Here is a 25616-nt window from a genome sequence, read left to right as displayed (position 1 = left end):
TAAGTAATAACTTAACATTCGGGTCCTTGTTGGAAGATTCACCCTCCAAACATGGAGATCTGTAGGATATCCCAACATGACATCATCGAGACTATCCACAAACACTGCGAAATCTTAAACAAAATGAATTAATGTTAGTCTGCTGAGCATCGGAGTGTAATAACAAACCGTGACATGCCCCACTTGTAAATATCAAATCATTGGCTGTTTGCATGCAGTTTAAAAGTGGGAAACACCTCCATCCGTGTTTAGCTGTACAATTATTTTGTGTTAGTGGCAGTTCTATACGCTGCAGTTGGCTGACTTCTAGCTTTCACCCTCCTTCACAGAACTGGTAGTGTGATGTGATGGGAGTCCTAACTCTTGGGTGGCAATTGGAAATGAGTAATTGGTGTGAAAATTGGGATGACATTACTTACAGTAGTAAAAAAAAAAGCTGTATCCCAGTGTCACCTAAACATTCTTCTCTTCTCAATGTGTTTAATCCATTATCTACTAACTTCGATATGATTCCAATCATTGTGCATCCCTAATTGTTACTCTATTTGCCTTGAAGAAATGAGTGTGAGACTGCAGTTATCATAGATAGTTTAATCATTAGAGTTTAGCCTAGAGCTTAGAAGGAAATTAAAGGTACAATATGTAAAACCGTTTTGCTAAAACCTGATTGGTTAAAGACTGAAATATCTTAAATGTTAGCAGGTGCTGCTAACTGAAAGCATACAGCGGCCTCTGAGCTTCCAGACCTTACCTACAAAACTTTTACTGCACTTTTATTACGAGCAAGACCAAATGTTACTAATTGTACCTTTAACTTAAATGTTTGTCTGTATATCTCTGAGTTGTTCACGGTCCTGTGGGTGTTTTTTTTTTTGTGTGTTGTGTTCCAGATAGATTTACTGAAACACCCAGTAAATTATATTTAACCCATAATATGTAGATGTTTTACTTGCCAGCTCTTCTTAACTGTGTTTCATTTCCTGCTATAACTCATGAACTGTGGTCTGAAGATGAGGTGATGAATTCTTCAGTGTTTCATAACACACAAAAGGTTGCACAGTATTGCCATCTGGTGTTGTGATCCAAGTACCTCACCCCTTGAACACGCCATCGTGGTCTCTGGCTGCTTAAGAAAATGCTGCCCACTAGTGGGGTAACATAGGGCAACAGAAAGTCTTTTTCTCATTATGAGTATTCCACTCTTCACTCTCCAGATCCAGCCTCAAGAGATCAGTCCGCCACCCACAGCCAACCTCGACCGCTCCAATGATAAAGTGTATGAGAATGTGACCGGACTGGTGAAGGCAGTCATTGAGATGTCCAGTAAAATACAGCCTGCCCCTCCAGAGGAGTACGTGCCCATGGTGAAGGTAAGGGGTCTCACACACGTGTGTAAATGAGTTCTCAATAATGTCTACTGACAGTAAGTGCAAATTTAGGATTAATGACTGTTGTCTGTGGTTGTAGGAGGTAGGACTGGCTTTGAGGACCCTGCTAGCCACAGTGGATGAGACCATACCCATCTTACCAGCTAGCACACACCGAGAGGTAAGTCTCTATAGTCTTATATTGTAGAGATAAAATATATAGCATTCCCAGCTTAAAAGCACTGGAGTTACAAGGATAATGTAGCAACAAATAATGGAGGGTTATGGCCACCTTTTATCATCGTACAAACTACATGCCTAAATTATCACACCCTTACACAATATAGGTGGTTACTGCTGTTGGCTGCTACAGCTGCTTAAAGTACTGTTAAGTACCTTTATACTTTTCATAGAAGTATCTCTCTTCATATCCTAGCTTATAAAGACAGTCAAAGCACAGGGTCAACCATGCTAAAGCACCCCTGGAGCATAGAGGGTTAAGGGCCTTGCTCTCAAGGGCCCAGAACTGGGCCCCTTAGTGGGCCTGGGTTTTGAACCTACTGTAAAAAAAAAACCCAACCCGTTGACTATATTTTGCACTATATCACTATATGTTAATAAAGTTCTGAGTATTTTTACCCCAAAAAAACATGGTGTTCATTTTGTCCACTTAAATTTACAAAGGCTCTTTTCTCTCAGAGCATCTTTCACAGCTATGTCTGATTTTCCATAAGAAAAGAAATAGGCAAAAAATGATTTCTGCCCTGCTAGAGCTGCCATAGTACTCTGTAAGTGATGGTATTGTACATATGTAGGAGCCCTAAACCTAAAGAACTGTTTTGAACTAAAGTTTTGCTTCAAATCTAACTGCTGACATCTGTCCCGCCAGATTGAGATGGCCCAGAAGCTGTTAAACTCTGACCTGGCCGAGCTCATCAACAAGATGAAGCTGGCACAGCAATACGTGCTGACCAGCCTGCAGCAGGACTACAAGAAGCAGATGCTGACAGCCGCTCACGCGCTCGCCGTGGACGCCAAGAACCTGCTGGACGTCATCGACCAGGCACGACTGAAGATGAACGTGCCGTCCAGGCCACACTAGTTCCTCCAGACGGAGAGAGAGAGAGAGAGGGACGCCACAGGACAGGACAGGACAGGAGAGGAGAGGAGGGGATATCCCACTGCTAGGACTATAGGCTGTCCTGTTTAGGTGTACTGGATCACGCAGAAGCAACAGTGTCCTCCCCCCAGCCCCGTCACTTAGAACTCTCAGTACTATGAAGAAACACACCTCTAAAGCCTGACTCCTCACTACAAGAATATGAAAGAAGCCCTTTTTTTATACAGACTTATTACATCCTCCATTCGATGGACTTTTGGAGATGAACACGTTTGTTTTATGGTCTTGTTTGTGCTGGTTGTCCTGTTTTTGGTTACTGTTTATTTTTTTAATCCAGACATGAAGTCCAGCTCCAGGCCTGCGGCTCCACTTTAAGCTGGAAAATCCTGCAACTGGAACCCAAACTCTGAGCTTTGTTCTTTTCTTTTTTCCCCCCTGTCAATGCCAGGAATCATCTGGACTAACCCAAAGGTTTATTATTATTATTATTATTATTATTATAGAGACACACAAACACTTCCTTTTATGAACTGTACTATAGCAGATATGCTCCTACCAATAGCCTGGATTATTATATACATATTGAGGGCTCACACTGTTGTTTTTTCTCAGTCATCCTCTGGCATACACTCAGGGGGCACCTCAAGACACAGCGCATTTCTCCTGAGCAGTACACACCATGCTGTTTTAAGTATAATACTCCACATACAAAGGCATATATTTTTTAAAGAATCACAGCTACTATGAAATGATTAGGCTAAGAAGGGTATCCATATGATTAACGGGCAGTCAGTGGGTAGAAATGGGTCATCAGGGAATGTTAGAGAAACAAATCCAGTAAGTGTCTCCTAAAGCTACTCATATCAGTCGATTAAAAAGCACAGTTCTAGTAGCTCAAGGCCTTCATACCCATTGCTTTTTTTCTCCAAGAGAAGTATGTTGGTGGATGTGGACCTCGGTCCCCATTGACCACAAACCGGTTTCCTTCGTTTCCTCAGCGCTGATATACTGATGTCATTTTGCGTTTGCTCATGCTCACCCCTGTGTGTACAGTACAATCTATAAATAAATCCCAGTTGTCACTCTGATAAATTATTCTCAGGAAGAACTGACTGTACAGAACCTTTAACTAATAAAACGTGTTACTCTTGTATTTGATGCTCTCCTGTTTTTCATTATGACCCGTTTCAGCATCAGAAGATTCCTGGAGTGAGTTTCCTTATACCTCCCCATCCCTCCTGCCCTATATACTACAGCTACTATAGATTTCATGTTAGACATTTTAATTATCCATTCTAATTTATGCAATTCTGAATATATCCGTTTATTAACTCTGTATTGTTGCATGTTTTTGCATCAATAACATTTTAGATTCTCCACTTTTGAGACATTATTTATCAACAACAATTATCAACTTATACAATAGATAGCTATGCCTTAAAATGTCTTGCTGGCCTTAATCCTGTCCATTGTTTCCTTGCATGTTTGTTTATGTAAGGATTATCATCAATATTTTAGCCAGTCCTGTAGGGCATCAATAATGGCACCTCTATCCACAGAGCAGACAGGCAAAGACACATTACTAGTAGGTGAGACTAGGAGGTGTTTTTTTACAAAAATGTTGACCAGCAATATGGTCAGTATAGCCAGAAAACCAAACACCTTTTATTTAAACTATTATTTAAAGTTCTTTGCTCTTTAAAGAGTGTAACTGGTTTTATTATTGTGGTTACATTATATCAGCACCATTAAATGGTTTTAAAATGACTTTATATATGAGCTCAATTGATTTCAGTCAAAATAGATCTTGTGACACCCATATAGGCCCAAGAACATGCTTTCACACATTTTTTATAAATAGGTGTTAGAAACGGCTTCCACTTCAATTTAAATATGTTAAAGTAATAGAAATGGTCTTAATTTTTCAAAGATCTGAGATTCTTACTCAATTTGGCACTTCTGTCCACTTAGCATCTCATTTTTGCCCACATTTCTAATAAAACCTGCATAACTGGAACAGAGTTCTTCTCTGGGTCTTCAGCTGTTAGGAAGTATTTAGTAGATGCAAGACGAGTAAATACACCATCTAGTCAAACGTTGAGCCTCTGCAGCACTACCGCAGTTCTCCTGTAACTTCAACCTGGTTAAAATTTGATTAGTTTTGCTCAAATCACTGTACTTGTCCACAACTATTACTCCATGTCATCATGTACTGAACTTAAAGCTGTCATCTGTTTTTAGGTACAGATTTGGAATCAGAATCAGATTCACACAAAATTGTATCATTGATACTCACTCACTGATGCCTTAAATCCAGTTAGTGAATTCTACTCTGGAGGATTAGATAACGTCTAAAAGAAACATCAAACAGTTCAGTGTCATCTTTTCTTTTTATTAGAAAAATTGCTTTAGTCGAAGAGACCGAAGCCCATGTCGTCATCAGACTCCTCAGACTCCTCCTTCTTCTCCTCTTTCTTCTCCTCTTCCTTGGCTGTAATACAACAAGGAATTGTTAATATTCATGATCAAGTTCAAGCAATCCACAGATGTAAAGCCTGGTTATTGTATGAAAATGGAAGAACCAAGCTCAAAATGATCAGTAACCAACTTTCACTTTATTCAGATGATTTTAATTAGTATTTTATCCAAACCTCATTCAGATTAGTGAACTCACTGTGTGGCTGAACAGACATGAGTGGATGAATGTGCTTCACCATTTCTAGTATTTCTTTTAATAAGTAGAATTTATTTATTAAAATTTCTTAAATGCAAGTGTTACCTGGTGCGTCACCAGCAGCAGGAGCAGCTCCACCAGCACCAGCGGGAGCAGGGGCAGCGCCACCAGCACCCACGCTGCAGATCAGGCTGCCGATGTCCACACTGGCCAGAGCCTGTACATACAAACACACCTCACGTCAGGACACAGACCTGAGCATCCGTAGAAACTCTACACACTGACTCGAGGCTATGTTCTGAATCCATCTGTGATCCAATTCAGCAGTGACCAGACTTTTAACCCCATCAGGTCTAGTATGAACTTGACTGACCACTGTTTACAGACCCGTCTCACCATAAAGATCCTCAAACCACTCCAAAGCCATGCTCTAAACACCAGCATTTCTCTACATAATACATTGGTATTAATAAAATAACAGCTTTTTGACTTATGTATGCCCCAACTTGACCATTTCAATTAGTGGACCACAGTTAGTGCAGTTTAATAAACCATTTAAATAAAAGGTCAACATAAAATCACAAGCCCCGTATTGGTCCAATTTCAGTATTCGGTGTAATCATGATTACTCACATTGTGGTAAGATGTTTTAGCCCAAAATGCCACCCAATGATGTGAGCCGTAACGCAACTGTATTCGTGACCGTTCAAATTTCAGGTATTAACTATAAAATTGGCTAAAATCATTTGCATATTTATTATGAAAATACGTTTAGCTTAAAATGCCAGCAGCGATACAAGCAGCAAGTTCTTCAAATTTTGATTCAGACAAAACTCAGATTACGCTTGAGTTTGTGGCAGAAATTGACTGTCTCACTAGTAACAGCAGATCTACGGCGTTTCGTCTTATATCTGCATGTAACTCTTAACAGGTGACGCTACAACAAACATCTACCCAAGCATCTCTAATAGCTTAGGAGAGCTTCTGGGGGTAGAAGGTGACCAGACACCACCTTTCTGGTGTTGGAAAACGCTGGTGTTCAGGAGGAACGAGCTTCCTCCTGGGAGTCGCTCGCTGTCTTCAAACGCAGACTGAAGACCCTCCTCTTCTGAGAGCACTTGGGCGAATAGCAGAGTGGCCTCCTTCCTGACTTGTGTTTAGTAGAGTCTAAACTTAGAGGATCTTTAAATTATTACTCTATTCAAGCTAGCTGAGGTTTTTCTTGGGTAAATAGTGAAGCACTTTTGTAAGTCGCTCTGCTAAATGCTGTAAATGCAAACAGCAAAAACGACCACAGTTTAGTCCAAACTAAGGTCCAGCTTTAGCCCAAGGACAATAAGTACTGTGATCAGTTCTGTATTAACTGCTTGCAGCTGCTTTTCTCAACAGCCGGCATCCTTCTGCATCCCGTCCTCTCCGGGCATCCACCGCTGGTTGGCTACATCAACTTCAGAGACCAGACAGGTCCTGGTTGACCAAATACATATGAAATAACGGCTCTCTGTACTGCGAACAGCAGATCTACAAGTGCCAGCTCGTAGCTGGACGTATTCTGGAGATGCAGAGTGGGAGATCCTGAAAGTCTGCTTACCTTGGCGAACAGACCAGGCCAGAAAGGCTCAATGGTCACTCCAGCAGCCTTGATCAGGGCGTTCAGCTTGTCCTCCTACAAAAAAACCATCAACAGTCAGTGGGTCAGCTCCTCTCCACGTGAGACCACCTGGCCTGTTCAGGCACATATACAATCAAACTGCACATAGACAGGGGTCCCTTCTGAGACTAATGGCAGGAGGCAGGTGAGAGCTGCGCTGTTTTAAGGTGGAACATCAGAGTTAGCGGTCAGATGCAGCTTGTTAGCCTGTTAGCTAGCACTTAGCCTTTAGCCATGACTGTGGGCGCAGTCTCTCCACCCTCTCCACCCCTGTACCCTTCATGTGGAGCTGCCCTGCTGGATGTGTTAGCTAACAGCACTGAACTAGAAGGTAGTGTTAAAAAAGACAGGGTGAAACTACACTATCCGGCTCCACCGTGTGACAGCTAGGCTAACGTGTGCTGTAGAAATGGCGCCTTCCGAGGCCGGCGCGCCGAGGTACGTACTGTGACAGTGACTTCGTCATCGTGGAGGATGAGTGCGGAGTAAATACAGGCGAGCTCGGAGACAGAGGCCATTTTTCTTTCAGTATGTTACAGTTTTAGACTTGGATGCCTAATTTTAATGGTGCTAGTCGCCGGATTGAGAGGCCTTAGCTTCGTTTAGAAGGACCGAGCACCTCAGGCACGTACGAGTCTTCCTCACACACGGAGCGGAAAGGGAGCGCGCAGGGGCGGGACATCGGCTTATATACCCGCGTGCGTCACTTCAGTGGGCGGGGCGACGCCCTATTCGTCACCGCTTTTGTCGTTTGATGAAGGAGGCAGAGCTCCAGGCCTCCTCTCAGCCGAGTCAGTGTAGAGCCACACAGCTGTAGACACTACAGTAAAGCACTGTCTACCTGTAACAGCTCAGGTTATACACTGATCATACACTGATCATACACTGAACATACACTGATCATACACTGATCGTACACTGATTATACTCTGATCATACACTGATTATACTCTGATCATACACTGATTATACTCTGATCATACACTGATCGTACACTGATCATACACTGATCATACACTGATCATACACTGATCGTACACTGATCGTACACTGATCGTACACTGATCATACACTGATCATACTCTGATCATACACTGATTATACTCTGATCGTACACTGATCGTACACTGATCGTACACTGATCGTACACTGATCGTACTCTGATCGTACTCTGATCGTACACTGATCATACACTGATCATACACTGATCATACTCTGATCATAGACTGATTATACACTGATTATACACTGATCATACTCTGATCATAGACTGATTATACACTGATTATACACTGATCATACTCTGATCATAGACTGATTATACACTGATTATACACTGATTATACACTGATCATACTCTGATCATAGACTGATTATACACTGATTATACACTGATTATACACTGATCATACTCTGATCATAGACTGATTATACACTGATTATACACTGATCATACTCTGATCATAGACTGATTATACACTGATTATACACTGATCATACTCTGATCATAGACTGATCATACACTGATTATACACTGATCATACACTGCTGGGATGTAGAGCACGTTCTCAGTACAGCAATCAGTTTAACTGTGACTGTTCATCTGTTATAGCAAGACCATTTAGACAGATAGACGGATGGATTGATATATATTGATAGATATATTTATGAGAGAGAGAGAGATCGATCAATATATATATATATAAGAGAGAGAGAGAGAGAGAGAGAGAGAGAGAGAGAGAAAGAGATAGATAGATAGATAGATAGATAGATAGACAGACAGACAGACAGACAAATAGAAATATAGATAGACAAATAGATAGATAGATAGATAGATAGATAGATAGATAGACAAGACATGCATATTCACTGTTTGTGATGGACGCAGATGAAATTTGGCTTCCAGCTTTAACCCACAGACACACACCAGTGAAACACACAGTAACCCCCTATTTTGCCTCGCTCCTCTTAACCTCTGTGTTTTTCCCTCTTTGCCCAGTTCCAACTGTCACTTCCCGGTGTCGCTAGACCTGGCTCTCCACTACCCTGCTGCCTGCTTTCCTGCTCCGAGGCCTCATTTGTGACTGTTTACCTTACTTTCACTAATTGTTGTTTTTATTCCTGTTTAACTTGTGTATTGTTGTGATCTGGTGTGACCAGAGGAGGACGGGTTCCCCTATTGAGTCTCGGTTCCTCTCAAGGTTTCTTCCTCTCGACCAGAGGGAGTTTTTTCTTGCCACTGTTGCCACTGGCTTGCTCAAAAGAGGCTCAGACCCGGCAATGCAATCAAATCCTCACAACAACAGCATCTAGTAGAAAGCCTTCTTCCCTGGACAGTAGAGACAGTTACTCCAACAAAGGCAGGATAAACTCTTTTTTAAATGCCCTTGATATTGAAAGATGTGAGTAATGAGCAGGTGTCCCAATACGTTTGCCTTTATAGTGTGTCCCTAATTTAGTTCTGACTAGCTGTAATATGCACTCAGGATATGTGCAGTTTCAGATCTCTAAAATAAGAGTTTCAGATCTCTGCAGTTCAGTTAACTAGTAAGAATAATATTATGTATATAACTATATGTATATAAATATATCTAGAACTATCACTGTCTTAGTAGTCAGAACTACAGGCGCAAATAGAGTGGAGTATATAAAGGTGTATACTGTAGACTGTAGAATAGTGCAGCTTTAGGAGGTTAGAGCCGTACTATTACACAAAGCACACAAAGAGTAACAGACTAACCCGTGTTGTACGAACAGGAAGTGATGAATAGTTGCTATGCCAACATACATCACTGCAAGGTGCATCGTTATCCACTGATTTTCCTAATAATTGCTGTGGTAAAGTGGGATAGTTCATCCTCAGAAACTACTTAGTATTAGTAATTAGTACAGAATTGGGTACCAATAAAAGCTACATGAAAATATGAAATAACTACAATTTAAAATACTTATTTTAAACTTGAAATGATTGATATATTAAAGCTATGACTGATGTAATGCACAAAATAATAACATTTAAAAACAGAAACACTGTTCAGGAGTTCAGGAGGTTTTTATTTATTTGATTTTTTTCACATAGCTGAAAGAAAGCATGGCTCCAAACACAAGCCACACAGCATTAGGCATTCAGCAGATGGTCCCAATAGGCCACATTAATAAAGAAATCACAAACGTAGCGTAATATTATAATATTTTCCCCTCTGGTCCAGGAATGATCACTGATACCCATGACATCAGGAATCTAAGTACCAGAATTAGTGGTAATTACAGGCTTACGCTAAAATGGTACTCATAGGACCATAAGGATGCACCAACGCACGTCCCATTTGGTTACCACCATTTGACTTCTGTACTGATGACCCAATTAGTGGCTTGGAATTTCAAGAAAACTCTCAAAAAGCTAAAAGTTGCAGTTTAAGCAGATAATTAAAAAGATCCATGGTGTGAATCAAGGCTTGGACTTCACAAACAAATCACCATTTGAGTCCCGTTAAACACTTCAGTGGAATATGGTACAACAAACTCACATACAAGCCATTCTCACCCAATACACATCAACGTTACTCAGCTCTGTGCTCTTTTCGTCAACAGTTTAATCATTTCTCTGTCCTTTCCCTCTCTTTAATATGACCAACTGTCAGAAATTCCAACGTCAGTTCATTTGGCACCAATGTGATAAGAGTCTTATTTCCAAAAACACTATTTTAAGAAAGATATAATCAGAGAGTACCTGGCAAAAATACTTCTGTCTTCAGCTGAGCTTATTTTTCTCAGAATTTCCTAATGAGAAACTGAAGAACAGTTCAACAAATCAGCGATAATGCACCCGTGCCACAAGCGCGCAGGCACGAACAAGCAACGAAATTCCAAACTACCTTAAAATGAACCAAATTATGTTAGCAACCTGTCAGCCCAGCTCATACAGTACCGAAAATGTGTCATCTCCAAGCAAAGCCAAGGAAATGGATTGGTCAGGACATGGAACATAAGGGAGATGGAAAAGACAGAAGTTGGTCACATTCCACAGACGGACAACAGATGAAGAAAACCCCAGTCCAGTCTGATCACCCAGTATGCCCAGGCCTCTGTGCACACACTGTGCTGTCCTGTGCTGTCCGTCCTTTCTGGTGTTTGTGTGTACGTCTCTAGCAGGCTGACTTTGAAAACTCTGAGCTGTCAGAAGCTTAATCTTTGTGGGCCTTTCCTTTCGGTTCTTCATCGTATGACACGCCGTACTCGTTCACCCTGGTCTTGTCAACAGGATAGAGCCTGCAAGAGATCCAGCACAAACATAAAGAAGCAAACTTCAAGAACCAAACATCTCCAAAATGACATGATTTTTTTGGAGCCAAACAGGTTCAATTACACCATGCTTTTGGTCACAAGCTTGTGTTCCTGTAACAACCTCATCCATAAATCTGGACCCTATTCAGGATCCAGTCTTCAAGATTCACCCTGCAGACTGATTCTGTACCATAAAAGTATCTTTTGTCATCATAGGTGTTTTTTGATGATTAAATTAGGGGTAAAAATTGCATAATTCACATCTATATTATTAAATATTATGTAATGCAGCACAAATTAAGGCCAGGTTCCACAGCCTCCACACAACAGGGTTAGGTTTAACTAAGCCACCCAAAGTAAACAATGAGACAAATCAATATCCTCCTTTTAAAAATTTCCTTATATGATTAGAAAATGAGACATCTATAGTATGTTTGTTACCTGCCAGTGAGCTACCTCACTACGTGGGAGACAGGGGTTCGATTCCCAGTCTGGGTGACTGTGCTGCGCTACACCAATGGGTCTACACCAATTAGTCCTTGGGCAAGACTCCTAACACTACACTGGCCCGCCTCTGTAATACGAGTAACCTTGTAAGTCGCTCTGGATAAGAGCGTCAGCCAAATGCCGTAAATGTAAATGTAATGTTTGGATGAATATGTAGAAACGTCATGTTTTGTGTTCGGCATAGATGCTTACGCATTCAGATTGGAGAAGCTTGTCTGTTTCAAACAACCTAGAACTGAATTAAATGAATTTTGCATCCATTTATCAGACAAATCTTCAGTTAGTATTACAACTATAACCCCCTTTGTGTGCTATAACTCTAATGTAAACCTCTCAGACCCCACTCTTCCTATGTTGACTCACTATACTGAAATAGCACACATTTCTCACCATCTCTGATACAGGTAAATGAGGAACACAGCATCATCCCTGAAGCAGGCGAGCCTATGGGAGGTTGGCATAGTGATGATGAAGGCAAAGACGTCATCGATGAATGTGTTGAATGCCTGAAGACAAAAAAGGCAGGTATAAATAAATCAAATAAATAAATAAATAAATAAATTCCCATAATCACTTTACTTATTTAAATCTCCATTACTGTTACCTTATACATAAAGGCCTTCCAGGGTAAATGAGCCACAGATTTTAACTGTTGGGAGAAAAATATACCACATTAGAAATTAGGCATTGAAAAGCCCTATGCTACTATTTATAATAAATAGAAACATGAATGTCTCATTTTGAAGAAAGTAGGTGAGATCTTGTGAGCTCATCTAAAGTACAAAGCTAGGTTCCAGGTTTCTCCTGGAAGCCCCCAGTCCAGCCAGCACAGCATAGATGTGTTCAATTCCATCAGCAGAAGCTCACCTGATTTACTATCATTAAGCACTGCTTTATCAAAGCAGGTGTTGGATGAGAACGCTAAATAGTACTAGACTCCTTAAGGAGAGCTTTATTTATTTAGTAAGATTGATAGCACTTTATTGATCCCAAAAAATTGCAGTAGTTAGTTAGTGACTTAGTTATTTTCAAATGTTCTTTTTTTTAACACATTAAATACCCAATAAGCTGCTGTCCTGTTTCATTAAGGACTAACCTTGTAGTTCACGAAGAGCTGAGGTAGCATGAAGAGGAATCCAAAAGCATAAACCCCTGTTAGAGAAAAGAGGCATACAATGAGGTTGTATGATAATAAAGAATACTCCAATAAGGATGTAGTTGCATGTCAACATGCAGGTGCAGTAGAATGTCAACATAGACAACATACCATTGACTAAACTGTTGATTAGCCAGGAGTACCAACTGTAAACAATGAGGAATCAGAGTTAAAACACACGTAAACGCATATAACATGTTTATCATAATAACAGTAAAGAAAGCACTGTACCTTTTGTACTTCACAAACACAAGTGCATAAATTGCACCACCCACACACAGTGGATACAGCAGATATGACAGATACTTCATTGCCTGCAGAGGACGAGCAGGGAAGCTATGAGCTTTATCATTCAGAATAATTCAGTGTAATCAATCTCTCACACCAGGACAGAGCAGAATGCAGTCAATAGAAACATATTAGATTGGGATCTCACCAAGCTATCGTATTCCTCTGTCCTTCTCTCGGATTCATCAGATTTGCCAAACTGAAACAGGACAACAACAGGACGCTTCAGTTTAGCATAGAAGCAATGTGGACGAAATACATTTTCACCTTTTTGGGGATGTTTAAAGCACTCACCATGAATGCTGGCTTGATGCCCTTCCATATAATGTAGATCTTGAAGGCTTTCTTCACTTTCCACACCTGCAAGTCACCAAGGATGAAGCCTTTAATACACTAAACTGAGAGTACTGATTTTAAATCAAATCAAATCACGTTTATTGTCACATCACATAAACACAGGGTGTAAATGTGAAAGAAAAGCTACATTCCCTCCCTGTAGTAAAAACACAAAAATATACACAAAATAAGAAACACAGAATATGAACACATTAACCTACACTATACACACACCACATACACCATACACACACACCACACATTCTTATACACACACGATATATACACTCAACACACACTAAACATAAAACATACACTATGTATACAAACTATACACACACACACACCATACATATACCATACACACACTATATATAATACATACACTATATATACACTCAACACACACTAAACATAAAACATACACTATATATACACACTATACACACATTAAACATAAAACATACACTATGTATACAAACTATACACACCATGTATACACATTATTGCACTATTGATGTCACTACTATTATCGTTTTAAAAAACAGACAAAACAAAATACACTATTTTGTTTGTTTGTTTGTTTTTTTTACAAATTTCTCCATAATCTAAAGGTTCAATTCAACATTCAAATTTTGATTGGCTGCTGTGTACTGTGACTGATTAAAAAACATAGTCCAAGCTGAGAACACTCCTGAGAACTGCAAAATAAATGAACGTGGCAATTTAAAATGGGCTCTTTAGTGCTTAGTTGCATATGCTGACTGCATGACCTGTGGTTAAGAACTGTATTTGTACTGTAAACTTGTACACCTGATTCCAAACACTTTTATTTCAATAATATGAAGGAAATGTTCCACGATATGAGCCGTTTAATCTAAAGTGTGTACTCTATGTTTAGTATTCAGTTAGGCAGTTAGGCTGGGCAAGGCCGAGCTTCAATTCTGTTCTGCTATGACTTAAGAACAGCCCAGACAGTTTGTTCTGTGTTCCATGTGGTTAACATTAAGCATTAGGCTGTAATAAGTCACATATTTAAAAATTTATTATTCAGTCAATACTATGAAATGAATTAATAATACTATGAATTATTAATAATAATTAATATGCTTTTTATAAATGTAGTTATTAGAGAGTAGGAATTTGAAGTGTGCCCAAATACAGAGCCACAGATTTTGTGGTGTTATAAAATGACCAATGTAACCATCAAAATAATCTCAATGATTATAAATGTTATTTTCCACTACACCTACATTGTTTGTGGTCACATTTTTAGGATTTTACGTTTGCAATCTCATTGTATTCAAACTCTGACTTCAGAGGTATTGGGACGAGAGTGGAGTACTGGGGAATTCAGTCATACCTCGATCAGAGATCCTATTCCAGCAGGGAAGAGCACCAACATGCTTGTCTGTTCATCCAGCAGGTAGAGGAAAATCACTATGGTGCTGAAACACCTCCACAGCACTAGAGAAGTCGGATCAGCATCAGAATACATCAAGCCAAGCTGTTCTGCACACATGCACTGCACACAATAATAACTGCTGCAGAGGAGTGAGATATATATATATATATACCTGCTTTGCTGGACATCCCCACCATGCTCTTCTTCTGCTTCCAAAAGCTGATGTCATTTTTAAATGCTAAGAAGTCAAACAAGAGCTGAAAAGAAAAGAGAAGTTGTACTACTGTCCACAATAACTAAAAATATGGTATGAAATATGTGTGAGGCTTTATACATCTTATAAAATCACTTACATGAAAAGCAGCAACAAAGAAGGTCAGGGCTAGAAAGTACAGATTGGTGTCCACAAATATGCCCTTGATTTCATCTGCATCTTTTTCAGTAAAGCCTATAATGGCAATAATATCTTAATATTAACATACAGTTTACATCAATTCTAGAAATTGCAAACAACAATGACCTTATGCCGTTCTCATTTTCAGGATTGGCCGAATTTCTTGCACTTCACAGAAGCTGGGCTACTGGACTTAAATATCCGCCATTTATTATTTTACTCTATTAACACTCTACAAATGAAGGTTAGATTTATCTGTAATGCTAGTCTACGAAATTCGAGTCCTCATTTGTACGTTACACAATGTGCGTGTTTCCTTTTTTTTTTTTTGTAATTGGCAGATGGGAAATATCAGATTTTGGTATCAGCTCAGAATATACAGAGCTCATTTCATGCCAAACATGTTAAATAAAACAATAAAATCCACAAGCCTCAGCAGTCTAATGCTCTGCCACTACGCAAGTTCAAATCCCGAGCCATGTCGCTTTGCCATCAGCGGCCAGAACCCAAGAGAGCACAATAGTCCGAGCTCTCTCTCCCCTCTTAACCAATCTTTCTTAAGTGATGGTGGTCGGCACAGGCATATGTTAGCTAATATGGCGGCGCTGGGGACCTGTCGCTTTCCTTGGCAATGGCGAATCAGCAATAGTACGACAAGACACAGTGGCTGGCTTTACATGTATCGCTGGAGAAGTCCTTAACCTCTTAGTGCTGGAAACATTGCAAGTACTAGCGGCAGTTACGAGCGAATGAATTCCACAAGCCAAATATATTTAAAAAAATAATAATATATATATATATATATGTTGAATATGTTCAACCAAAAACTAATCTTTTACATTAATTTAACAATTATTCTCTCATTATCTGTAATAATCCGTATTGATTTGATGTGTAATATTCTGCCTGTGGATTTCATTCCCTTAATGAAAACAGCACAGTCACCCACCAAAAAAATCATTCTAAAAGATTAAGTTCTCAATTTAATAATAATTAATTATAATAATTTTAATTTCCTGGCTGAAAAAACAACCTTCAGCTTACCGAACTGCTGTAGAGAATAGACTGCGTCCTGCATGTGGATCCAGAAGCGCAGCTTGCCCAGAGCGATGGTATCATAGGAAATAGTAAGGGGCAGTTCGGTCGTGCTGCTGTTGATCTCCTGCAACAGATATATCATTTTAGAGGCTTAACGTGTGCCACGTCTAAAACCACAAAACTATGTGTTTAATAACGTAGTGGGTGATCTACCACACCATTAAATCTTTCACTCGGTTACTCAGCTGATCGATGAACAGCAGTGGCAGGTACACCATTTTCCTACCACTCTGGTACCTACAACACAAACCAAATATTACTCATGAGTGCAATGCAGGACTTACAGCACACAAGTACAGTGGCATCTGAAAAAAAGACACTTTGGCTAAATATCTAAATTACATGTAAGGTTTTCCTTCCATAGCCCAAATGTAGTTAATCGGTCACATGCTTGCACCAGGACGTTTGCTACCTTAGGCTTGCACTGGAGCTACAAGATAATGCAGATAATGCGCAATGGAAACTGCTTATGGGAAGTGTACTAGGTAGATTTGGTAAGTAATCTCAGGTAGACTTGTTTGTCGTCTGTTTGCCTTTTATTTAAAACCACTTTAGTGTTGCACTGGAGCTCCAAGGCTAACATAGAGTATGAGCTAACTGGTAGAGTATAAATCCTCTGAGGCAGGTCTGTTCACTCTGCAGCCATCTTTGCAACGCCACCAGGCATTTATTCCCAGTTATAGGAGATCAGGCTTCTATCTCTGTGAATGGGGAGAGACCAAAATACTCAAAACTGTAGGTCAAAATATAAATCACTGATACAACCTGACAAAAACCCTCATTTTTAGGCTTTCTCTGCCTTTCACTTGCACAGATCTCCACATTGTGTGTGTGTGGGAGGGGGGGGGTTCTCCATCTGTTGCATTTTGATGAAAAATCCCATGTTGAGCCTTACGAGAACTCATTTTTAAACAGTGGCCGGTCTCCTCATTAATAACATATTTGTTATAAGCTCTAATTACTATGTTAGCCTCATAGCTTTAAAACTAAGGTAGCTTCACACATCAAATATATTTTTTATTTATTATTTAACACTATTTTTCTGTCCTTGCTCAAGCGCTCTGTTTGGCTGCCAACCAATCAAAATGACAGAAAAGGCCACATTAGCTGCATTGCTAGGGACACGATGTATAAACCCCTGTATTAGTGCTGATTAGCACGTCATTACTTCGTTACTGACTACATCTGAGGGAGAGATGAACTGAAAAACGAACTGGTGATTATGGAAAGCTCACACTTTCATGTAGCGATGCACGTCACTAGGCAGGGCCTCTCGGTCGAACAGGAAGTTCTCAGCCACGATGTTCAGAGTCAGACGGGAGCGCCAGTGGGAGACGGGACGGTCCAGCTTGTCGTCACCAGGCATGCTCTGCTGCTCCTGCTGCTAAATGACAAAATTCAAACAACCAGTCACAATTTGCTGGTTTCAAAACCCTGCTGAACCAAACAGTCTAACCAGCTAGGCTCTTGCCCAGCAGAGGATTTGTTTTTCTTGGAGTTTAATGGTTGCGCTGGAGATACGAGGCTAATGTAGCTAACTGGTAGACTGTAAGGTCCCATTGCTTGTTAGCTACATTTGCCTTTGAGGCACCAGTGCAAAACTGAAGCTGCTGGCAGGACCACGTTAGTATTATCTCAGTGAGCATCATGACCAAGCATGGCTTGAGCTTGTAGCTGTTTCTCAGATGGTCCAAGCTTTTATGATGGTTAAGGTGGTTGAAAAGGTGGTTGAAAAGCTGGTCATCCAGGAGAAAACACAGCACATGCTGGTAAATCAGCTTGTTAAGATGGCTGAGCCGCTTCTAGCAGTTCTTGACCAGCATGGCATATGCTTTCTTTGCTTTTGATGGACTAGCTGGTCTATCAGCATGGCTAACTCGACCACTGTGAACCACTGTGGTCAGGCTGGCCATGCTGGTCAACCAGCTTAAACATGCTGGTCATTCTTGTGTACCAGCTGGGTCCTGCTGGTCAACAAGCTAGTCCATCAGATGAAAGTCCTCAAATGAAAGCATATGCTATGCTGGTCAAGATGTAAGGTGCTCAACCAGCTTAACTAGCTGATTTACCGATGTAGGGCATGTTTTCTCCTGGATGACCATCTTCTCCTTTTCATCCACCTTAGCCATCATAAATCCTGGACCACCTGAAACCAGTTACCAGCTAAAACAATGTTCGGTCATGCTGGTCAACCAGCTAATTCGTCACACTGAAATGAAAGCATATGCTAAGCTGTTCAATAACTACACTGCTTAACCAGCTAGTTTACCAGTTTGGTATATTTTTGGCTTGGATGACCACCTTGACCATTAAAGATTAATCACAGGGCAGGGCCGCTCCGCCAAACAGGAAGTTCTCAGCCTCAATGTTCAGTGTCAGACGGGAACGCCAGTGGGACTCTCTGAAACCAGCTACAAATTTTCAGTAGGACAGATTGTACAGATGGCAGGTGCAGTCACGGACCATGAGGAATTGAACTCTACTATGAGATTTGTATATATTCAAATAACCGTGCCCAACCTCATGGTTTCTGACCTGTGGGAAACACTGAGTACACTGTTTAACTGTATCGTACCACATGGATGAAGTTATAAAGAAATGACAGTGTCACCTGAGACTCATCCTCGCCTGTGATCAGGCTGACCTCTGGGGGTTTGGGCAGCATATAGGTGGTGAGCTGCGTCACCATGTGCACTTGGCGGGGATCCTGCCACGGCGACATTCCGGCCTGGTGCAAAAACACCATGGCATACAGAGTTCCATTTTTCCGTGTCTTCTTGGGCAAAGACACATTTACTAACCTGCAGGAAGAGAAGAGAAATAGACAAAGGTGCCTCAATGACTCCAGAGCCCTATAGCCTTAACATTATGGGGGTCCTCCAGCTATGCTGTAATGCAGTATCACATCCCTTACTGCCTTATTGCCTAACTGATACTTATTGATGGAGGTCATTATTTTATACCCTTTTTTTCCAGCATACATTTTGCAAATACATCAAGCAACCATTGGAAATCTCAAATGTCAAAAAAAGAAGTATGTGGAGAGTAATAGATACAGGCTTTCTGAATTAGCCAACCCTCAAGTATCCATCCCTAAAGCATCTAAAGAGCTCAAAAGCTCCCACCTTTAAGTTGCATCATCAGAAGAGAGTTTTCCAAGTCTTTAAACTGGAAAATCTCATTCTAGAGAGACCGTGGCACCACTGTAGGATTCAAGCAGGCTGGAGTAGCCCTTTAATAACCATATAAACAGTGTGACGGTTGGGGGGCAGTAGTGGCTCAGCGGTTAGAGCTCCGGGTGCTATGGGTTTGATACCCAGGCTCGGCAAGCTGCACCTGTTGTGGGCCCTTGGGCAAGGCCCTTCGCTCTCTCTTTTCTCTGGGCACCGCAGCAAGGGCTGCCCACCGCTCCGGGCATGTGTGTTCACTGTCACTGAATGACTGGCTCAGCGGTTAGAGCGCCGGGCTATCGATAACAGGGTTGTGGGTTCGATTCCCAGGCTTGGCAAGCTGCCACTGTTGGGCCCTTGAGCAAGGCCTTTACCCTCTCTGCTCCCTGGGCGCTGGAGTTGGCTGCCCACTGCTCTGGGTGTGTGTGTACTCACTGCCCCTAGTTCACTAGTGTATGTGTGTGTGTGTGTGTGAGTGTGTGTTCACTACCACAGATGGGTTAAATGCGGTGCACCTTTTTTTTTTACTAAAGGACCACTGAGCTTTACCTCTCAAATCTGGTGTTCACATCAAAATCCTCCTCTCTGTGAATGAGACTGTGGCCACCTTCAGTGTTGGGTCGTAGTGCGGTGTAGATGCTCAGCTATGGTGCAGACAAAAAAATAAATTAATTAATTAAATAAAAAGAGATTTTTTTTTTTTTTTAATGACAAGATAAACTTCTAAACTGTCCAGAAACCACAAGAAAAATATAAAAATATAAAAAAAATACAAGAAAAATAGCACTGAAAAAAAAAACTGAGCACTGCTCACCTGCAGGCGAGGATTTCCAGCCAGGTAGGGACTGATGCACTTGTCACTTTTGGGGTTGTCGCAGGGTTTGGTGTAAACTATGCCATACATTACCCAGCAGGTGTGAAGGACGTAGACGATGAACACCCCCACTATGAGGGTGGTGAAGGAGGTCTTCTGAAACATGCTGGTTCAGCGAGCTAGCTTCAGCTCCTGCCGTTCTCTGACTATTTTAGCGAAGCTGCAGAAGGTCGACCTGTGTCAGTACTGGTCATCGGTGGTCTCTCGATGTAGGTTACAGACAGAGTGAAGGAGCAGGGTCTGTGTTAAAGGACATCGCTGCTGGACTGTCAGATGGACACAGTCTCAGTCTCAGTCTCAGTCTCAGTCTCAGTCCCCCCCCAAACCACACTTCACCCACACACCGCTAGCATGCTAACCTGCTTTCACCACCATCCGCAGTCATATCTCAGGTAAGCTCCTCCAGATAACGCAGGTAAGCCTGGAGGTCCCCGAATTGACCAGATCTCCTGAATTCAGACTCAGCCTAAGAGCAGATTGTAGGATTTCACCATAACCGAGCCGTGAGTCTCCCTTCCGTGAATGAGTTCCTGAGGGTGGGTTGCCAGATTGGTCGCTTTCAGAATCAGAGACTCTTCATTCGCCGTAACACCACTACTACACACTGTCTGTCATATTAATATATGCTATTTTTATATACTTTATGTTATATTATACATTACATACATATATCAATATAATTACGTTTTTTAACGTGTTACAGATATTTGGTTTCTAAGTTGTTTAATTGAAACCTGTCAAATTTGAGACTAATGGGGTAACTTCAAGATTTTGAGGAACTTTATAAGATTTAATGATCAATCCTGTGTAAAAGTAGTAGTAATAGTATTAATAAAATTTCGATTGTTATTAGTTGTTGTGCTGATGGCAATAATAATAATAAATATAATAATAATAATAATAATAATAATAATAATAACAATAATAATAAAGTGTATAACATTACTAAATCTATTTTATTAATTACTATTTTCCATTAAAAACCTGGATGAGAGAACACCGTGACAACACATTTGAGGAAATTACGATTTAGTAATAAAGGTGTCTTATTTCGAGACCTGGCAACCACCGCCTGTGACGCAGCCGTGAGTGTAGTTCTTCCTCGTTCCACCGGAAGCGGTCATCTGTGTTTCAGTAGCGTTTCAATAACGTTCGTTTTTTGCGCTACAATTTTTTCTCACTTCGGTGGAGGATTTTCTTTCGAAATCCACCGCCACAATGAAACTCGTCAGGTGAGCTGGTTGTCGACGATTAAATGAATGCTGTACAGTTATTAAATGTAAGAAAATGAGCCTGTGTTTGACGGATGGGGTTAGATTTTAAGTAGCGGCTAAGAGGCTAACTGGGCTAGCAGCTAGCTAGCTGACTCGGGCTGGAGGCGGGAAGAGGAGAATGAATGAATGGATGAATGGAGGGATGAATAAATGAATAAAGAGCGCGTGGAGGATTTCTACACACACTCTGAAACTAATCTTTAGAGTTTTGAGTTTGGGCTGAACTGGGAGGTAGTTTGTGGAAACGGGGGGAGACGAACCGACCTGCTCCGTCTACATGGTGGCCCGAGCTGCTGGTGCTAGCGGTCTGTCCTAGCTACAGGAGCTCAGGCAGTCCGGGCTGCTGTTCATCAGAGTCAGTCATTAAACTCTGGAGTCATTTGGGTCTTTATTAGCTACATGCACGTTTCTCTTGTGGTGAAGCTGTAGCTTCTAGTTGGGTGGTGCAGGAGGCGGGACCGTGGAGTCCAACAATACGCTAGCTTAGCTTAGCTTAGCTAACTCTGCGGTGTGTCTGTCTGTGTCTCAGGGCCCTGGCTGCCTTATCCAGGCTGGACTGACCCGTGTCTGTTGTCGCTGTGTTCTCTCATCCAGGTTTTTGATGAAACTGAGCCATGAAACGGTTACCATTGAGTTGAAGAATGGCACCCAGGTCCATGGCACCATCACAGGTGAGCTTGTGTTTCCTCAGCACGTTAACTTGAACATAGCAGGGCATGAGGATGAAGCTGGGCATGTGAGGATGAAGCTGGGCATGTGAGGATGAAGCTGGGCATGTGAGGATGAAGCTGGCCTCTTGCACTTCTTCTTGCACTTATTTAGTGTTTATTAATGTTTATCAGTGCCATAAATGCTATAAACTGTATAAAACTATGCTATAAAGGCTTTTTTCTGGCTTTATTCCCTGCTAAAAAAAAAAAAAAAAACAGTACTAACAACAAAAGTTTTGTAATTTCAGAGCATTTCTATTGATCCAGTTATCAACGAAGGCATGGACACATCTCAAACTAATTATGCACAGCTACCCGTAGATTATTTGTTTAATTGAAACCTGCAACGTTACACAAGACCAGAGCATTATTTCCAAGCTTTTTGAATTAAGTATATGTGTATATGAGCGTTGGATCTATTGTTTTTTGTCTTTGGTGTTATTTGAGTAAACCTTATAAGCCACAGCAGAGATGATAGTTTTGTGGTAGTTGATCTACTGAGCATCAGCATGAACTAGCTCTTATGATCACTGGTGTTACACACGGCACCTCAAAGACTTGGTTTCAGACTGCTCGTTATGTTTTAGTGGTAGTGTTCCAGGAAATGTGCGAATCTAAACCAAGCATGAAAGGAATAGTCTGCCCAAAATAATCCAACTTTGCTTCAGACTGGCCCGGAGTGATCTTCACCTTTTAAAATGACTGTGGTATTTGTATTAAAGGTAAAGGTCAGTCTGAGCCAAGTAAAGCTCAGTTCGGTTATTATACTAAGTTCTGTTCGGTTAATGGTAAGGGGAATTTCTTGTGGCATCTTAATTGGGAATGAGGAGAGTTGGTGACCATCCCAACACCCTGAAAGCAATCAAATCCTCACAGCAGTGTTCCAGAATCTAGTAGGAAGCCTTCAACTAAAGCAGGAAATCCACTTTTTCAAGTAGGCAAGCTTTTAGTGGCTTTACACATCACTGTACTTCGCTTAGCCTGAGACCAGTGCCCTGAGGTACTGTTTACTGTGTCTTGCTGAATTATAATGATTGGCCTCAGTGATTGGAGCACTGGGTTATTGATCAGAGGTGTGGTGGTTTCGATACCTGGGTTGGCACAAGCTGCTTCTGTTGATCCTTTGTGTAGGGTCCCTAAGCCTCTTTGCTTCTTGGGTGCTGCAGCAAAAGCTGCCCACCGCTCTGGGCCCATGTGCTTCCTTTTATTTGTGTATAAACTCAAAATGGTCCAGCTTGTATTTATGCAAATGGTGCTGAGAAGTCAACCCAGTTCTGTTCTGAGATTAAACAGATTGATGATAAACCCTCATTAGTGCCATCTACAGGTTAAATGTGGTTTCTGCAGCAGTGTTTAAGGCGGGCCTGAAAACTTTAAGAAGCTGCGAGTAAGCGTTGGCTTAATCAGCCGTCATTTTTTTTCAACTTTGAGTAACTAGTTTACTTTTAATAAAATTGTAATCCTCAACCATTGCATGCAAGTTCTAGAACAAACAGCCAAACTGAAATGATTTCTACACAGGTCTAACTTTATACACAGCACAGATAAATGCCTATTCATGGGTGTTTCCACAACATCAGTGTATAAGCTTATTGGTCTAAGCTTTGCATTTTATTAAATTGAAATGGTTCCACTCCTCACTGGCTTTAGGCTTCAGACCGAACCGAAACAAAGTGTACTTTCCTTCATTGTAGTCTGTAGGTCTCGTTGTGCACTGGAAAACAAACTGACATTTTTATTTCTGTTTCATTCCTAAACCAGGTGTGGATGTCAGTATGAACACCCACCTTAAAGCTGTGAAGATGACCCTGAAAAACAGAGAGCCCACCCAGCTTGAGTCACTGAGTATCCGCGGCAACAACATCCGCTACTTCATCCTTCCTGATAGTCTTCCTCTTGATACGCTGCTGGTGGACATAGAGCCCAAAGTCAAGTCAAAGAAGAGAGAGGCTGGTAAGTGTGGGCTTGTGGGTGTGGAGCTCAGTAGTCAGTAGAACATTACTCTCTAGCTGAAGCATCTCCACAAAGCATTCAGCACTTTTAATGTGGTTACCACAGTGAACCTGAGTAACTTGGACATCAGACATCCTAGTAACGTTTCAAAGTGTAACCGCAATAAGGGACGTTTTTGTTGTAGTGGAACTATTTGCAGTTCTGATTATGTAGCTGCCCATAGTGCTGGAGTAGCCTTGGTGTCTTCTGGTACTGTCGGTGTTCAGATAAATCCAATTCAGATGAAGGCCAAAGAGTTTTTGTTCAAACCTACGACACCTTCGTAAAGGTAGAAAGGTTACTGAAAAATCGGTTGTGGTGTTGGGCAGTGCTGAAATGATGCAGAGTAGAAATGCTCTGCACTCGCTGAGCCAGTCTAATAAATAAAATCTAGATTTTAACTAGGAATATATGTGCAACCGTTAGTTGAATTGGGAGGTGGAGAATGCAATGATCAGATGGAGTGGCCACAATACACAGTTCAAAAAGGCATGGAAGACTGTACAGTGACTATTACTGAAATATTCTGCCCTGAATCCATAATTATAGTGCAGAGTGTTTGATCTTTGAACAGGTGGGCATTATGTGCAGTATGTCAGCTTATTAAATTACAGTATTTGTGCTGCCCATCACATGTAAATTAGTGGCGTCTTTTTGTTTGTTTTTTTTTACACATTTGACTAATTCATTTCCATAATATAAGATTTACTATTTATAATTAGTCATTCATTTACTGTGTTTTTTGAGTCTTGAATTAAAACACTTTCTTTATTGCAGTGGCTGGCCGTGGCCGGGGAAGAGGACGAGGCCGTGGCAGAGGACGAGGACGTGGAAGGGGTGGACCGAGAAGATGAATCTCTTAAGTCGTTCCTGCTTGTTGCTGTTTGTACAGTATTTTTTTGTTTTGAAAATAATGATTCATTGTTTTTCTCTTTTTGTACATTAAACTCTGCTCTTTTGAAGATTTGTCTCTTGTCTTTTTTTTTATTTATTAAATTAAGAATTGTGATTATTAAATGTGAAAAATGGCATAAATTCCCTCCTTTTAATTAGTGAATTTTCTCCTAAACTGTAGTTCTGAAACATTAGTTATGAACATTATCATAAGATTTTTGCCTGAGTGGAAGTGGTGTTAGTAATCCAGAAAAAATAAGTACCTGGCTTCACTAAATCTGAATGTGATCAAATCTCTCAGGAATGTTTCAACAGCTAGTAAAAAGCCTTCCCAAGAGTCACAGCTGGCACATTAACAATAAACATGGATGTGCTCATGAGATTTGTGGGCTCCAGTTGATAAACAAGAAATTCATTAAAAG

The 25616-nt window shown here is 40.9% G+C and overlaps 4 protein-coding genes across 12 annotated transcripts in view; 2 read left to right on the top strand and 2 right to left on the bottom strand.

Annotated features, from left to right (window-relative positions):
* Nucleotides 1-3640, top strand: part of ptk2aa (protein tyrosine kinase 2aa) — a 147104-nt gene extending 143464 nt beyond the window's left edge. For all 8 annotated transcript variants that reach the window (XM_072675340.1, XM_072675337.1, XM_072675338.1 and 5 more), the window contains 3 exons: nt 1215-1370; nt 1468-1548; nt 2257-3640. In XM_072675340.1, the coding sequence (XP_072531441.1) occupies nt 1215-1370; nt 1468-1548; nt 2257-2469 (450 nt within the window). In that variant the 3' untranslated portion in view covers nt 2470-3640. The remainder of the gene's footprint in view (nt 1-1214; nt 1371-1467; nt 1549-2256) is intronic.
* A 1218-nt stretch (nt 3641-4858) lies between these two features.
* Nucleotides 4859-7486, bottom strand: rplp1 (ribosomal protein lateral stalk subunit P1). The gene is made up of 4 exons (XM_072674612.1): nt 7259-7486; nt 6753-6827; nt 5267-5378; nt 4859-4978 (listed from the first exon to the last, which is right to left on the bottom strand). The coding sequence occupies exons 1-4, from the start codon at nt 7328-7330 to the stop codon at nt 4896-4898; spliced, it is 342 nt and encodes a 113-aa protein (XP_072530713.1). The 5' UTR covers nt 7331-7486; the 3' UTR covers nt 4859-4895.
* Nucleotides 7487-9845: 2359 nt separating this feature from the next.
* clptm1l (CLPTM1 like) lies at nt 9846-20859 on the bottom strand. Of its 2 annotated transcripts, none has more exons than XM_072675329.1 (17): nt 20265-20859; nt 20000-20094; nt 18892-19081; nt 17516-17664; nt 16439-16517; nt 16227-16344; nt 15142-15236; nt 14961-15045; nt 14747-14850; nt 13342-13407; nt 13196-13246; nt 12991-13073; nt 12871-12905; nt 12700-12755; nt 12208-12252; nt 11994-12109; nt 9846-11081 (listed from the first exon to the last, which is right to left on the bottom strand). In XM_072675329.1, the coding sequence occupies exons 1-17, from the start codon at nt 20427-20429 to the stop codon at nt 10997-10999; spliced, it is 1617 nt and encodes a 538-aa protein (XP_072531430.1). In that variant the 5' UTR covers nt 20430-20859; the 3' UTR covers nt 9846-10996. The 2 variants fall into 2 exon arrangements, with proteins under 2 accessions (XP_072531430.1, XP_072531432.1); XM_072675331.1 differs by having other exon boundaries at nt 17516-17661.
* Nucleotides 20860-21440: 581 nt separating this feature from the next.
* Nucleotides 21441-25262, top strand: snrpd1 (small nuclear ribonucleoprotein D1 polypeptide). The gene is made up of 4 exons (XM_072674611.1): nt 21441-21556; nt 22193-22269; nt 24070-24261; nt 25078-25262. Exons 1-4 carry the CDS (start codon nt 21543-21545, stop codon nt 25152-25154), a joined length of 360 nt encoding a protein of 119 aa, XP_072530712.1. The 5' UTR covers nt 21441-21542; the 3' UTR covers nt 25155-25262.
* Nucleotides 25263-25616: the final 354 nt, after the last annotated feature.

Source organism: Salminus brasiliensis, chromosome 3 (genome assembly GCF_030463535.1).
Source record: "Salminus brasiliensis chromosome 3, fSalBra1.hap2, whole genome shotgun sequence".
In the NCBI taxonomy this organism is placed as follows: Eukaryota; Metazoa; Chordata; class Actinopteri; order Characiformes; family Bryconidae; genus Salminus; species Salminus brasiliensis.
The sequence above is the reverse complement of the archived record's forward strand: the minus strand, read 5'-3'. Positions and strand labels throughout refer to the sequence as shown.

Coding starts and splice junctions, on each gene's coding strand:
- rplp1 (XM_072674612.1), bottom strand. CDS start 7,330: ATGGCCTCTGTCTCCGAGCTCGCCTGTATTTACTCCGCACTCATCCTC. Junction 6,828..7,258: donor ATGACGAAGTCACTGTCACA/GTACGTACCTCG, acceptor GTTTTTTTGTAG/GAGGACAAGCTGAACGCCCT. Junction 4,979..5,266: donor TGCTGCTGGTGACGCACCAG/GTAACACTTGCA, acceptor GTTGTATTACAG/CCAAGGAAGAGGAGAAGAAA.
- clptm1l (XM_072675329.1), bottom strand. CDS start 20,429: ATGTTTCAGAAGACCTCCTTCACCACCCTCATAGTGGGGGTGTTCATC. Junction 13,247..13,341: donor GCATCAAGCCAGCATTCATG/GTGAGTGCTTTA, acceptor GTCCTGTTTCAG/TTTGGCAAATCTGATGAATC. Junction 12,756..12,870: donor AATCAACAGTTTAGTCAATG/GTATGTTGTCTA, acceptor TTTCTCTAACAG/GGGTTTATGCTTTTGGATTC.
- snrpd1 (XM_072674611.1), top strand. Junction 22,270..24,069: donor GGTCCATGGCACCATCACAG/GTGAGCTTGTGT, acceptor TTCCTAAACCAG/GTGTGGATGTCAGTATGAAC. Junction 24,262..25,077: donor GTCAAAGAAGAGAGAGGCTG/GTAAGTGTGGGC, acceptor TCTTTATTGCAG/TGGCTGGCCGTGGCCGGGGA.